The 15,997-nt window shown below is 49.5% G+C and overlaps 1 protein-coding gene across 2 annotated transcripts in view; it reads left to right on the top strand.

Annotated features, from left to right (window-relative positions):
• The window catches only part of TSPAN14 (tetraspanin 14), a 69,406-nt gene that overhangs the window by 39,203 nt on the left and 14,206 nt on the right, over positions 1-15,997 (top strand). For both annotated transcript variants that reach the window (XM_017523662.2, XM_037736812.1), the window contains 3 exons: positions 10,247-10,297; positions 12,700-12,846; positions 14,413-14,583. In XM_017523662.2, coding sequence (XP_017379151.1) covers positions 10,247-10,297; positions 12,700-12,846; positions 14,413-14,583 — 369 coding nt within the window. The remainder of the gene's footprint in view (positions 1-10,246; positions 10,298-12,699; positions 12,847-14,412; positions 14,584-15,997) is intronic.

Here is a 15,997-nt window from a genome sequence, read left to right as displayed (position 1 = left end):
TTCCTTCAAGGTCACAGATGCCTCCTGTGAGTAGGGTGAACATGTAATCTAGCTTCGAATCAGGAAACTTTTGAGAGTGAGAGAGAGTTTATTGAGAATTTTGCCAGAACAACAGGTGCACCCCAGGCCTGTCCTGTGTAAAACTGGGCATGTGGCCTCCCTGCTCAAGAGAGGAAAGACAAGCCCAACCAAGGTGGAAAGATCAGCTCTCTTCCCCTACCCCTGTGTATGACATCTTTGCAGGTGGGGTCTTATTCTCTTCATCTGACCTTTATTATGCTCCTCCTTGTAGAGGACTTACCACCTCCCAGGATAGTCTGCTGTTCGTGGGCTTTTCTGACTGTTGGAGAATTGCCCTTATTTGACTTGAACTCTGTGTCTGTGATATCAGGCCCCGAGCCCTGATCCCTGGATCTTCAGGCAAATGATTTCTTCACTTCTATCTCGGTAATGAAGTCAGAAGGGAAAAGCCTAGTGTTTTAATAATGTGTGTGGTGTATTTTTCTTTTCAGTGTTGGGAAGATGTCCCTTTTTCTCTTTAAGTAATATTGAATAAACTTTTGTAATTACATGGAAATTCATAAAGGCTAAACAAGGCATCCCAGGTTTATTGCATTCCCTCTTCCATGGCCCAGTGTCCTGTCTGCAAGCACACAGTTTTATATCCTGTGAGCAGTATCCTTGCAGTCTTCAGATTTTCACATCAGTATCTACTAATATAGAACATTCCAGGTTGCAACATTATCTTTCCAGTTGTATTTTTAGAAATTCCCATATTGGACATTTAGGTTGTTTCCAATTTTTTTGCTATCCTAGATAAGGATGCAGTGATTAGTTTGTGTAATACACATTCTTCCCTTTAGGGAAGGGAGGGAAATTATTCGCTGAGATAGATTCCCAGGAGTGAGATTAAGTGGGTCACAAGGTGTGTACATTGTTTTGACTGCCTGACATATAGTCAAAATTACATTCTCCAGAGTGATTGCCCCAGTTCACAGAAAATTGACTGTCTTTTGGCACAGAGGGGGTGTGTGTGTGTGTGTGTGTGTGTGTGTGTGTGTGTGTGTGTATTTCTACATTTAGACTTGCCAAGGCAGAGGGCAAGGATTGCTTAATCAGAAACTCCACTAGAACTTAAGGAGTAGCCTGTGGTGCTGATTCCTGCAGGGCCCCAGCCCCTGATCTCCCCGACTTATGCAAGTGTGAGTCTGGGACTGCCAGTTTGGGATTACTGAGGAAGGCATATTCAGGGTGCTCTGAGGTTATTGCTTGGCACGTAGGACTGTTAAATGCTTGCAGGTACTTTCAAGTCTACGTAGCTTGGTGTGCTTGTATAACTCTGCCTCCTTGGCTGGTAAATAATCAGCATGGCATAGTCTGCAGGAGTGATTTTTCTTATTTGTACTTTTTTTCTTTAATGGAAATCCTTTTTATAAAGATCACCTCTATTGATATCTGATAGAGTAACATTTATTCATTTTAACTGTACAGTTTAATGACAGCTGTACATGACACATAACCACCATCATCACAATGGAGATATAAAACATTCCCATCACCCCAGAAACTTTTCTTGTGCCCCTACAGTCATGCCCACCCTACCCCACCTCTTCCCTGGGTAATGATTATTCTGCCTCCTATTTGCTATAAATTAAACTCTTTTGTACCTGATGTTTTTTAGTTAGGTGATGCTTTCTCTATTTTCTCTTTTTAATTACTTTTTAAAAATCTTTTGAAATTATTTTTTAATTGTACAACATACAGAACAGAAAATTTGTCATTGAAACCATTTTAAGTGGATAGTTAATTAGCATTAAATACACTCACAGTCACCTTGATTGCTGCTCTTATTTTTATTATTTCTTCCTTTCTACTTTGGGATTGTTTTGCTTTTTCCTAGCTACTTAAAGTAGAAGATTAGATCACTGATTTTTAGATCCTTTTTTCCTAATATAAATAGTTGAAGCTGTACATTTTCTGCATCCCAGACATTTTGATAAGTTTTCATTTGATTTTGTAAAAATATTTTGCATATGTATACTTTATGAACTATGTCACCTTCTACCCCCAAGTTAACTTCAAAAGTTTCTCCTTTTACTCTAGATTTTAGCAATTTTATACATGCTGGTATTGTTTTATTTGCACATATTCTGTTTGGGGTTCATTGGGCCTTCGAGATTTGTGGGTTTATAGTTTTCATCAGATTTGGAATATTTTAGCCATTATGTTTACAAATGTACACCCTTTTTCTCCCCTTCCCGCTCCCATTTTCCTAGGACATTGTTTACCTAGGTCACAGAGGCTCAGTTTAGTTTTTGATTTTGTTGAGTGTTTTCCCTCTCTCCTTTAGTTTCTGTGGCTTTGTCTTCACTTGACTGAGTTTTTTCTTCTGTAGTGTCTCATCTAGTGAAGTCTTTATTTCTAATATTGTAGTTTCTATTTCTAGTAGTTACATTTGGGTCTTTTTTATGTCTCTGATTTCTTTCCTCATCATATTTATATTTTCCTTTAAATCCCTGAACATATTTGCAATACCTGTTTTAAAGTCATTGCGAATTCTTCTCTGTCATACTTGTGTCTTTTATTTACTGAATTTTTTCTCTTGTAGCTCACTTTTTTCCTTTTCTTGACTATTTAGTAACTTTTGATTGAATGTTATAGTTTTTCCACGAAGTATTCCTCCCTAACAGTATGAAGTCTTTTGTGTCTGACATCTTTCATTAGAGATTCATTCATACAGTTGTATATAGTTGTAGATCATTTATTCTTGTTTTGTAATAGTCTATTGTGGGGAAATAACATTTGTGTTATTTACAGTTTTAGGCTGTTAAGACCTGTTACAGTGAAATAAAAACATACCAGCGTTGGAGACCTGAGTATAGGGGTATCCCAGGATTCGTGTGGCTGAGCAAGAGGAAATCCTGTCTTTCGTCTCCAGGTCCAGATGGTTTTAGTGTGATAGTTTAGTGCTGAGCTTGGCAGGCTATGACTTGCAGTCGAAACCTGGCCTTTCGCCTGTTTTTTGCACATACAATTTTATTGGAACACAGCCACACCCATTCATTTACGTATTATCTATGGCTGCTTTCCCATTATAACAGCAGAGTTGAGTAATTGCTGCAGGGATCGTCCAGCACACAAAGCTGACAATATTTACTGTTTGGCTTTTCACAGAACTGCTGACCACTGCTTTAGTATCTTGGTTTTCTACTCACTGTTTATCACTGAACTGTGCCAAGGTTAGGGTGGGGGTTCCCTCTCTCCCAGGGGTGCTGCCTGTCACCTCTCTTGAGCGGCTCTGCTCCCTCTGCCTTCCTTCCTTTCCAGGGCCGTGACACAGGTTCCTGGGCAGGGCTCAGTGGGGCTCAGCTCCTTGTTATCTGGCAACACAGAGACAGCTGTGGAAGCTGCTTGTAGAGCCCTTTGCACAGTCCTTCCTCACACTGGGGCCCTCACATGGGTTCACTGCCTCTGCTGGGAGGGCACATGTATTGCTTTTACTCAGAACCACCCTTCCGGCAGAAGGAAAAGCTGGGGTGTGATAGCTGTGTGACCCCGTGCAAGGCACCTCCTGCTTTGGACTCTTGCTTCCCGCTGTCATAAGGAAGCTGAGCCCAGCATCCCTTCCGGCTCCCAGACTTCCCAAACTCCCACTGACAAGTGGCTTGGTTCAGACTTTCAATGTAGGACAGGTAACTGCAGCTCCTGCCTTGGCCCACTGGGCTCTAAGGGCCAGGTTGGGTCTGGGGTCCATACCCTCTGGTGCTTTTTGACCTCAAGTTCAATTGAATCATCAGCATTTCAAGTGACCACAAGTATCTCTGTTGTTCCCTGTATGTGCCAGGCCTGGATTCAGGATTTCCTATTCTGGAGAGTGCCAGGACCATAGGGTTTCTGTCGGGTGTAACTTATGATGGCAAAGCTTAGCCCTTGGGAGGTACATGGGTCCTTGGAGGTCATTGTTCTCCTGCCGCTTATTTTGCAGGTTGGCAGACCGAGGCTGGGAGGGGGAGGGCTTCCTCACCCTGACTCTGTGAGTTAGGGTTAGAGCTGAGTCTCAGTCCTGGCTTCCTCCACTCCCTGCTGTTTTCTTTCCATCATCCTTTCCTACCTCACTTGAAAAGCCTCCAGAAGGCCCTGTTTCCCTAAGCTCTGCTTCACTGTTGTCTCCAGAAGCCCAGTAAAACAGGTGCTTCTGGAAAGGAGGACTTTGTCTTAGGACAGAGGCTGGCGCTGGAAGTAATTGTGGGTGGGGTACAGAAAACCAATGTCAAAAGGAGACTCAGTGTCTTCAGAACAGCAGATGCTTGTGGCATATCTTTGAACACCCCCCATGTCTCTGCTCTGCCTACCCTGCAGGAGGGCATGGCCACCTTGAGACTGGCTCTGTGCCTGGAGTAAGCACGTCATGTAGAATCTTCTTTCAGTCTTTACAACCTTCCTGTGACCTAGGAAAGACCATCCCTGTTTTGTAGAGAACACAGGCTCAGAGAAGGTCTTATACTTGCATAAGGCCCTGTCACTAGGCAGCTGCAAAGCAGAGACTGGACCCAGGGCTGGCTTTGTTCAGGGGAAGAGACTCCGTGAATGTCAGCCTGAGTCAGCATGTGGATTGTGCAAGACTCAGAGGCCAGCAGGGCAGAGCCTGAGAGTATCGCCTGCTGCTCGTGGTTCCCCTTGATCTTGCTGAGGAAAGGCCTCTGGGGCCTGCAGGAGTTGCCAAGTGCTTTTATACATGCTTAAATGAAATCTTGCAAGGAGCCAAGGCCATTAAATCATGGGTGAAAGGCTGCCTTTGACCTGCCTGGAGCTGCATCTTTCTCTTCCAGTTCAGCAGGGCCTGGCCGGGTGTCTGCACTTCCTTTGTGACTTGATCGTGCTTGGGTAAAGTGCCACATGGATGCTCATGTGGTAAGTGGATTTCTTGTGTCTGGACTCTGGCTGGAGCAGCCCAGAGTGCCCCAAGAGGACCTTCTGCCTTCTTTCACAGGGACATTTGCCTAAGGTAAAAGGTCAATATTGAATCTTCCCAATGACCCACAAAGAGGCCCTGCTGCTTTGTCCACCTACCCCGATTGGGACACAGAGTGGTCTCACCACATGACAGTGTGGGTCATTTGGCTTTAGAGCTGCACAACCCCAAAACCCTCCTGTGGAACTCCTACATCCCCGGGCCCTTGTGTGAGTGCCCCTGTGTGGAAGGTTTGGGCTGCTGCTCATTCTTCCCGGCCTGAGCAGCTGCTCTGTGGGTGGTGAGATAATGTGTTGCCAGGGTCAGAGGCGTCCGGGTTTGGTTCTTAAGTCTGCCACTAGCTAGCCATGTGACCTTGGGCAAAGGACCAAATTGCTCTACATTTGAGCTTTCCCATCTGAAAAATGAGGGTAATTGGGCCAGTGTTATGGGACACGGAGGAATAGTCTTCGGTGCATTAAATGTTTAATGCAGTGCATAGCTCCCAGGAAAGGGCCATCATTTGCGGTGACCACAGCAGTCTAGATGCTCACTGGTCTAGACAGACAGAACGCTGGCCTCCTCTTGAGTTTGGCTGGAGCTGGGCCCCGTTCTTCAGTAGGGTCATAGGAGGGAGACAAAGAAGGTCACTTGAGGCTGGAGGGCACTCAGCTGAACCCTCACTCCCAGAAGATTGGCAGCCAGGGCTTACCCGGCCTGGCCTCATGGACCATCTGCTGCAGAGTTCCAGGGAAGGGTTCTGTTGGGGTGACGTAGGCTGGTGACCCGGCTCATTCATGGCACTGTTATGTGAGCGCCCAGGTAGGTTACTTACTCTATCTGGTCCTCCCTCTGCCTCCTGGTCTCTGAAACCAGGATTGTTGGTGCTCAGAGCTCCTGCCCTGGGCCACTGTTCATTGAACGCATGATCAGACATGTGACCCCCAAGTTCTTGTCTTTCCGGTGTGAGTTAACTTTAGTTCTTCCTTTAAAATAGAATGGAAAACAACACAAGCCCTTATTCTTTTTTTTTTTGAGATGGAGTTTCACTCTTGTTGTCCAGACTGGAGTGCAGCGGCTCACCGCAACCTCCGCCTCCTGGGCTCAAGCAATTCTCCTGCTTCAGCTTCCCGAGTAGCTGGCATTACAGGCATGTGCCACCACGCCCAACTGATTTTGTGTTTTTAGTAGAGACGAGGTTTCTCCATGTTGGTCAGGCTGGGCTTGGACTCCTGACCTCAGGTGATCCTGCCCACCTTGACCTTCCAAAGTGCTGGGATTACAGGCATGAGCCACCACGCCCAGCCAAGCCCTTATTCTTAGAGCTGAGAGAAGGAGAACTGCACATAGTGGTGGGGAGCTGGCTTCCCCAGCCCAAAGAGTCAGCCAGGGCTTTCCTGGGGTGGGGGGCCTTGGGAAGAACAGCAAGCTGGGGAGGGTGTGGTCTGTGGGCCATATGCAGAGTGGTAAGTGGCCCTGTGTTTGGGGAAAGGGCGATTGGAACAGAGGTGAGCAGGAGCAGGTCCCCGAGGGTAGAGATATGAACTGCTCTTGAGATCGAGGGTCTTTTTTGAGAACTTGTGCAGAGCAAAATTCCCTTTGTGAAACCAGTCACCTCTTCCCATTGTATCTATTTAGTCATCTAGGAGAACAATTAAAGCAGCACCTCAGCATGAATTCACAGGAACCTATTAATATAGATGGAGCTGAGGCTGGTTTTTTTGGGGTGGGGGAGACCTGGTCTCACTCTGTCACCATTCAGGCTGGAGTGCAGTGGCACAATTTCAGCTTACTGCAGCCTTGACCTCCCGAGTTCAAGCAGTCCTCCCACCTCGGCCTCCCTGATAGCTGTTAGTACAGACATGGGACACCATACCCAGCTAATTTTTTAAAAAAACATTTTTTTAAATAAGATGGGGTCTTGCTGTGTTGCCTACGCTGGTCTTGAACTCCTGGGCTCAAGCAATCCTCCTGCCTCAGCCACCCAAATTGCTGTGAGCCACTGTGCTCAACCTGAGGCTGGTATCAATGTGGGAAATGATAGAAGTCAAGGTGAGAGAAGGGGTGAGCTGTGAGGTGCAGTGGGGGGAGAGAGGAGAGTTCCAGCAGTGGTTTTGTTGAGTGTTTTTAAGGCGGACTCTTCTCTCCTGTCACATGTGGCACCAGGGGATGAGTGAACAGTTAAGAGAAGCAGTTAGGCAGGGGCTGGAATGTCTGTTGGGAACACTGGATGGGGCATCGGCCTCTAGGCTTATTCTGCTCTGACCGGAGGGAAATGCCCCTATGTAGAGCTTGACCATGGACCTGGGCCGGGCTGGGCGTTTCTTGGCCCACATTTGCTCTGAATGCCTTTGGATCGAATTACACCCAGAAATGTGCCTGAGGGTAGTAGCCAGAAGGACTCAGGCAAGCACTGTCCTGGTATTGGGCCCTGTGCCTACTATGGGGCCAAGTCCTCCAAGTTATTGGGCTGCCACTCTGAACAAAACAGATAATGTCTCTGCCCTCAGGATGGCTTAGCTGGGGATCTGGGATCAGTGCTTCAAAGAAAATCAAGAGGAGGTCACACGTGGGGGATGGGGAGCAGTTCCATGCAGAATGGTAAAAGGAGGCCTTGAATGTAGTGAGGGAGGAGCCAGGAATGCATATGGAGAAAGAGCATTCCAGGCTGGGGGAACAGTGTCCAGACTCCGAGACAGGGGTGAGTTTGACGACTTCAAGAAACAGCAGCAATGCCAGGGTGGCCCAGGGAGTGGCGCTGGAGCAGGGAGAGGGGAAGGAGATGCCATGGGAGATGTGCATCAAGCCTGGCTGCAGAGGCCTTGGGGGCCATAGCAGAGGGTGTGCATTTCATTCTAGGTCTGCATGGGAAGTCACTGCAGAGTTTCATGGAGGGGAGTTCCTGGTTCTGTATTTTTGAAGGATCAGTCTTGTTGCTTGGGGACCCATGAGGAGCCTTCTGTGGGATCCAGACAATTGAGTGGAGCCGGGGCAGGTGGGAGCAGAGACTCTGGAGGAAAGCTGGTCGAATGCACTGTGTATTTGGAGGCAGAACCAGCAGAGGGTCCTCTGGGGGAGTGTGGGGCAAAAGAGGAAGAAGACACCAAGCCTGGGGTCTGGGTTTTCTCTCTTACACTGGCTGGGTGGACGGTGGTGCCACTGAATGAGTCGGAGAACAGTTGTGGGGAGCTGGGTTGGGGTTGGGGGACCAAGGCTGCAGAGCGGGGCATGGTGAGAGTGAAATATCATTAGCTGTCTTAGGAGGACAAGTGAAGTAGACGCTAGGGTATTTGACCCGGGGCACAGCCACGACTGGAGATCTCGGTGTGCCAGTCGGCAGTGTATAGATGGCATTTAAACCCTGTGAATTACAAGATCATCTAGAGGGCTCAGGGCAGGGTGAAGGAGCTAGGACTGTGAGTGAGGCCCACCAGCATCTAGAGGGGTCTGAAGGAGGAGGAGGAGGAGCAGGGAGGAAGGCCGCCAGGGGCATATGCTTGGGGTCCCCAAAGCAGAGTGTGTCAGTGGAGTAGTTGGAGGAAGGAAGAATGACCAGCTGTGACCAGTGACCAGCCAGATACCATGAGAAAAAAGTCTTGGCCTCCAGCCTTGGGAAGGAGGAGGCAGGTCACTGGGAACCTTGAATAAGGTGGGTGGGGCTGGAGCTCAGCATGTCAGTGTAAGACACCTGGAGAGAGAAAGGAAGCAGTCATGCATTCCATCAAGAGAACCCTTCCCAGCTGGTCAGTTTAAGGGGCAGACTGAGAATCGGGAAACGGGTGTGGTGTGGTAGAAAAGGTCAGGAATGAGTCCAGGGAGCTCTGCCCCGCATGGTGCTTTATCTAGTACTTGAGACACGGTATCTGACTCTCGGGATGTACTCCATGAATATTTGTTGAATGAATGAGTGAAGAATGAATGAATGAACTGAGACTTGGGATTCAGCCCTTCTCCCCACTGCCTGGCATTTTGGTCTTGGCCCTCCCTGGGCCCCAGTGTTCTGCTTTTGTAAATGGAGTGATTGGTTCTTGGTGAGGCTTCTTCACTTACTGTTCACAGACCATTGTGGGAGCCAGCAGTGGGAAGCTATGAACTCTCTGAAATTTCATACAAAATACTGGGTATGTGTGCATTTTCTGAAAGTGATCTGTGACCCAGAAGAGGTTGGATCACAGATCACCTTCAGGTTGGGTGAGACTTCCTGGGGCTTTCCTTGAGCCTTTTCTTTCCATTCTGGTCCTGGGGCGAGTTATTGAGTAAAATAGGCAGAAGTGGCTCAAGGCTTGAGAACACACTGGAAAGCTGATAGTCATAGAGAAGTGTGGTCCTGTTATTTATCGTGAGATGCTGATAAATGGCAGTGAAATGCCAGTGTGGTATAAAATCTTGACAGAAAAACAGGAGGCAGCTTTATTAGCAGAGCCCACAATGTGTTTTGTTCTATATGGAAAAGTCCTCTCTGCTTTAGGAACCTGTGTGATGTATTTGGATGGGCCCCTTTCTGTTGTGGTACACATGGGGTGTAGGTTCCTGCAGTTGGGAGGTTGGGGTTGGGGGTGCTTCTCTTCTGGGGTGAGCGCATTGCTTAGAGCAGGCCTGTTTTCATTCTCTAGCTAAAAACCCAGCCTATCCTGAGCATAGGGGCACCCCCTGCTCAGTACAGATGCCTCGGGGAGGAGGCTTAGCCCTGGCCAGTGGATGGCCTGGGCCGCTGGGTAGCTGCTTATCTGTGCCTGGCGTCTACCTCCAGGACTGGAGAGCTGGCATGTGTGGCAGAGGTGGTGCTGGTCTCTGCTTCCCCCTGTCTTCACCCTGTGGTGGTGCCCGGCCCTGTGCAGCCTCTTCTTGCTTTAGGAACCTCTGAGGGGACCTGGGGCAGCCCTCACAAGGGGTGATGTCTTCTTATACACCAGATAGTGCACTGATATGAGTCAGGGTTGCAGAAAGGGGAAGAAACAGGGCACAGCCTGATGTCTGTGACCCATAGTCTCTCCAGGGTGGAGTCTGCTCTGAGATCTTTTCCTGTTCCCCTCCCTGGGTCACGGGGTCATCTGAGGTTGAAGGAGTTTGTCCAGACATTCAGGAAGGTGGGTTCAAGTTATCTGAAGAACCTCAATGCCCATTTATTCTGGCATTGCCGGCCCCTGTCATCTGCAGGGCCCAAGGGGCCATGTGGGATGTGAGCTAGGAGCGTGCCCTGCCTGACAGTGTGGACTTCACTCTATGAAGCATGGTCACAGTGCTGGTTTCTGGCCTAACTTCCCCTCTCTCTCTCTCTCCTCTGCCCCCGCTTAGTTGGCTGGAGTTGTCTTCCTCGGAGTTGGGCTGTGGGCATGGAGCGAAAAGGTAGGTATAACTGTCACAGGACGCTGAGCTTCAGGCAGCCAAAACCAGATTAATTGGACTTCATTTTCCCATCCTCCAGTCTGTTCCCTGACAAGCATTTCTCGTGCAGTGTCAAGGTGTGTAGTTGTTAATGTTTACAGATACAGCACCTGCCTACTCTGTCCCCACGATAAGGTCGGCTGCTGGAGGCAGGAGCTGGGCTGTTTCGGTTTTGATCTCTGTGGATGGAGAGAGCTCAGCTCTTGCCTGCAGCTGTGCCCAGGGCAGGCATGGGGCGACCCAGGTCACTGAACACAGGCATGCTTATTGTTGAGGCCCTTATCCTCTTGGTTGAGAGAGAGCAGGGAGCAGGGCTGGGTTACGTGCCCCCAGGGTACCCTGTGGGGCAGGGGTTATTCTTTAAGCATCTCTGTGCCTCCTTGCCCAGCCTCAGGAAGAGAGGGGAGGAGGGGAGACACAGCTTCTCCTGTCTGGAGGCACATGGGGCAGTTGCAGCTCCAGGAAGGGGACGAAACTGGAGTGGGCAGGGTGGGGCTGTGCTGCCACTTCTTGCCCTGTGGCACGAGTGCTGGGGAGGCGGTAAGGGCTGTAAAGAGCTAGGGAGGGAAGAGGAGAGGGAAGCAGTAAGGTAGAGCAGGCCTGGCCAGAAAGAGCCAGGACTAAAGCTTCTTCTGGTGTCTTGGGCCCGGGCCTTCTTCCTTCAGTGGAACTTCCCTTTGCTTCCGGTAGGAAGAGGCAGGAGAACCTAGATCTACAGGCTTTCCTGCCATGATCTTAGGTGTGGATAAGGCCCACCTTCAAGTTTGGGCACCTTCAAAGTGGCCTGTGAACCCCTGAAGGGCAAGAGCTGGAGTGTGATGTCCTTTTGCCCCAGTGACCCAGAAGCAGGTTCAATCTGTCTCACAGCGCCACCGTGTGGCTGCCCCTGGGACTGCAGCCACCTGACTGGGTGTGGCCCTAAGTGTGGAGCTGGCTACTATTCCTTTGAATCTGTCCATCTAAAATAGTTAAAAAGGCCAGAACCTAGCTTAGAGAGACTTTATTCAATCACACATGTTGAGGACAGGCCTACCCAAGAAGCACAAATTCCAAAGAATGGAAGTCAGCCTTCCTGTTCGAAGTGTAGCAGCTTGGGATGGTTTATCTGCACAAAGCCAGACAGAGCCTCAGTTGCCCAGGCTGGAGTGCAGTGGCTTGATCTTGGCTCACTACAACCTCCGCCTTCCGGGTTCAAGAGATTCTCATGCCTCCCCTTCCTGAATAGTTGGGATTACAGGCATGTGCCACAGCACCCGGCTAATTTTTGTATCTTTTTGTAGAGATGGGGTTTTGCCATGTTGGCCAGGCAGGTCTTGAACTCCTGGCCTCAAGTGATCTGCCCGCCTCAGCCTCCCAAAGTACTGGGATTACAGACGTGACCCACCACCCCCGGACACCTATGTACATCTTAATGCATAGTCACGATGTTCTGATTAGTTGAGGCAGCTTTCAGGAAAGGTATGTTTAGCATTCCACACTGTAGATGTAATTGTCCCTGGTCTTAGATGATACCTGATCTGAGTCAGTAAAGAACAATGAAGGAAGCAGTTAAACTATAGCAGAGATCAGTGACTGGAAGGGGGGCTGTGGTCTCTCCTAGTCCCTTACCTAGCGGGAACAAAGAGGAGGAGAGTTCAACCATAATCTAAGAAACAGAATTGCAAACATGCTGTATGGCTCAGTCTCCAGGGCTCAGCTTCCCCTTGGCATTTTATAAACCCTACAGAACTATTCTCCCCATTGTGTGATGGTTTGTGTTTAAATTGAAATTGAATATAAAACAAAATTCAGCCCTTCTGTCTCACTAGCCACATTTCAAGTGCTCCACGATCCCTATGGCTGGACAGTGGGGGCATAGTCTAAAACACCTCCATCAATGTAGAAACTTACGGGCAGTGCTGCTTTGGCCTGCCCCCTGCTGTGTTTTCCCCAAGAGTGTTCATATTGAAGCTGTTTTCATCTCAGGAGAGTAGCGTTCCTCATTAATTAGGTGCCAAATTGGGGGACTAACGAGGTTAGCCACCTGGGTGACCAGTTTGACCACAGGCCACAGGGCTCTGTTTCCCTCCAGGCCTGGAACAGGCACCCTGCAGGCTATGGAAGAAGGCTGGTGGCTGCCTGGGAGGAACTCACAGCCTAGGTGGAGGCCAGGAATACCCTCTGGGACCTGAGGTGGACAAGAATCTGCTGGTCAGAGGGGTCCCTGAGGGCATGGATGGGGCCAGACTCTGGCCTGGCTGTTAACAAGAGGACTGAGCCTGGGAAGGCAAGTCCCTGTTTTCCGTTCCACCTGCACTCCCCCGGGTGGCATTCTTGATTCCCTTTCCCTGCTGATGCTGCCCTGCTTTCTCTGTCTCTTTCAGGGTGTACTGTCCGACCTCACCAAAGTGACCCGGATGCATGGAATCGACCCCGTGGTGCTGGTCCTGATGGTGGGCGTGGTGATGTTCACCCTGGGGTTTGCCGGCTGCGTGGGGGCTCTGCGGGAGAATATCTGCCTGCTCAACTTTGTGAGTGGCCACAGAGACAAGAGTGGGATAGGATGGAGGGGGGTACAGGTTCTGCTGGGCAGGGTTATATGTTACCTGGCCAGAGCAGGGGGCAACTCTTAGAAGCCTCCCCCAGGCCCCTGCCTGGGAGCAGGAGGCAGCCCTTTGCACCCTGCTGTCTACAGAAGCTGGTTCCTCACCCCAGGAGAATTAGGTACCCTCTGGGTTTTAGCCCTTGGTGGGAGGAGTCAGCCGCCTGTAGGCCAGTTCTACTCCCTGCTCCTGTGCCTTTTATCTTTCTTCAGAAGTTCTGAAAGAATTGTTAGTCTGCTGCTCTCCTTTGCCCTTCCTGACTAAGATCAAAAGATGTTGCAAATAACCTTGAGAAACCATTTCCCTCCTCTAAGGATGTGTGAGTCTGTTGGATGTACAAGGCAGAATCCCAAATTTCCTGGCAAAACTGCAGATTACTAAGAGTTTAGTTTTATATTTAGATATAAATTCATTTTTAATTGTATCCATTGGGGAAAACACATTAGTATCATATTTTGCAGTGTATTGTTTGTTGACTTGATTAGATCAAGCGTTCTCTTTCCTGGACTGAATTTTAAAGCAAAGCTATGGGGTTTTTTTTTTTCTTTGATGTTTAGCATGTTGCTGTTCTGTGAACAGAGATTACATTTTGGCAGGCCTTGTGTGCGTGTGTGTGTATGTGTGCATGCGTGTTTCCTTTTTCTTGCTTTGAAAGATTACTCCAAATTTGCCGGTTATGGCAAAGCTGCTTAGTGTCTTGTATGGCCAATGATAATGGCTGTGAGAGCACAGACCGCAGGCTAGGAGTCTGCCCTGATGGGATGTGGACCTGTGGCAGCACTGGGCCCTTGTAGAATGCCACCACTGCTAGTGGCCCGGGGCAGCCGAGCTTCTGGAGGGGTCTTTATGCAGCTGACGATCATATACTGTCATGCAGAGTTGGTACAGATAACACTGGCACTTCCAGAACTGTAAAGAGCCCTGCCAGGGAACTCACATGGCCTGCATGAACTATGTGACCTCAGGCAAGCTATGTACCTAGTCATAGTTTTCTCATCCCTGAAGTGAGGTGACAGATACCTAGGTACTCGATGGTTGTGTGAGGGGAAGGAGTCATCACATAGCGTCTGGGGCACAGTGTCTGTACTAAAGGAGCCGATACCCCAGGATTCCACCCTGGGGGATCCAGGTGGACAGCCATTCATTCCTGTAATAGGGTTTCCTCCTTGTCCAGGAAGGAGGGCTGCTTCATAGGAAATGATTGACACATTGGCTCGGAGCTTTCTCACATTTTTTCAGTCATTTGACTGTTACCAGCAGTGTAGTGACGTGGGCAGGGACAAATAGCCCCTCTTTACAGATGAAGCGAAGTTGCCTAGAGTCACCCAGCTAACTATGTGGGATTCTCAGGGCCCCGATGTGAGACTCTCAGGTGCAGAGCCCATGCCCTGCTGCAGTGGTTCTGGGTCAGGTGGAGTTGTTGTGGGGGGCGGGGGGGGCGGCGGGCAAGGTTGGTGGGGTGGTGACTGCTGCTCCCGTCCCCATCCCCTGCAGTTCTGTGGCACCATCGTGCTCATCTTCTTCCTGGAGCTGGCTGTGGCCGTTCTGGCCTTCCTGTTCCAGGACTGGGTGAGGGACCGGTTCCGGGAGTTCTTCGAGAGCAACATCAAGTCCTACCGGGATGACATCGACCTGCAGAACCTCATCGACTCCCTTCAGAAAGCGGTAAGCACCTCCCAGCGGGCCCCCGGTAGAGCATACGCCTCCCTGTGGCTTGCTGTGTGCCCGGAGCTGAGGCTAACAGGGGCACCAGGCCTTCTCTCCTGTGGGTTTTCTGCCTGTAGTTTGGCGGACAGCGGAGAGGCCATGGAAAAGGCCACCCCGCATCGGGTTTGTTCCACTTTGCCAGCTTGCGGTTGCCCAGCGGGCCAACCCTTTCCCATTGTGTTTGGGCAGGCAAGTCCAGCTGTACCCAAGGTCACCCACCCCAACATGTCGGGCCCTCCTCTTTGGGACCTAGATCTTTTCAGTCCTGCCCAGTAGCCACATGGGCTACAGTCCGCTGCATACCGTGAGGCACAGCTCGTTCCCCCAGGCTTATGACTCACTGTCTGAGGCTATTCCTGCCCTCTTCCTCCCTGGGACCTTTTCCCCTTCCTGTTTGAGAAGGCAGGGCTGCCTGGAGGAAGCTTTGTCAGATCTAGCGGAATGTGACCTCCCTGGAATATGTCCCCAGGGGTTTATCTAAGCAGTCCCAGGCTGTGGCTTTTACTCCATCTGGTCCCCATCCCCCTTATGCCTCTCATGTGTGGCTGCACCTGGAGGCTTGGACCATAGCTGTCCCAGCGCCCCAGGGAGGAACCCCCTCCCTGGCCACGTCATCCTGTGCAGTGCAAGGCTCTTGTTTGATCTTTGTGCTGCCAGAAAACCCAGCTTCTTTAAAAACTTTTCATATGGAACACTTTGGTTTTGAGAAGAAAATAACTTAGAAAACATTAAAAATCTATGATTCACTCTCATTATTAACCAAAATTTGTTCACCTTTATTTCATGTATTATGGGATCCAGCAAAACTCATTTATGGGACTAAAGATTCTGCCTGTATTGTTATTACTAATGTGTGTTAGTCTGTGAAAGGCACCAAATCCCAGCCCTGTTTGGATGCCTCTCCTTTCTTTTCTGTTCAGTGTCATCGTTCTCTTCATTTCACATAGCCTTGGCTTGCTGGTCTCAGCCTGCTTAGGTTGTGGTTCAGACCTGCACTGTCTTAAAAACAGTAGTCTTCTCCATTGACTTCTTTTTCTTTTAAAAATGAAACTTCCCAGAGGAGGGATTCAGTAAATTACAGAGCTTCCTTGGGGTGAAATTTCAGGTAATCACTAAAATAAGTGGAACAGTAGAGATGTGGGGGGAGATGATTTACCTGAGAGGTAAACAAAATAAAAAAACAGAAATCAGAGAGAGATCCAAGATGGCTGATCACTAGCAGCTCGGGATTGCAGCTCCCACTGAAAGAGCAGAGAATGAGAGGATGCCACACTTTCAGATCAATTTTTGTTGCTCACACACCAGGAGATTCCCAGCGGAGGAGCCCCACGTGTCGCCAGCGTGACTCTTGAGGCCGGTGAGGCGGTTTTGC

Source organism: Cebus imitator, unplaced genomic scaffold, assembly GCF_001604975.1.
Source record: "Cebus imitator isolate Cc_AM_T3 unplaced genomic scaffold, Cebus_imitator-1.0 Scaffold29, whole genome shotgun sequence".
Taxonomy (NCBI): Eukaryota; Metazoa; Chordata; class Mammalia; order Primates; family Cebidae; genus Cebus; species Cebus imitator.
This window is presented reverse-complemented; position numbering and strand designations above follow the sequence as displayed.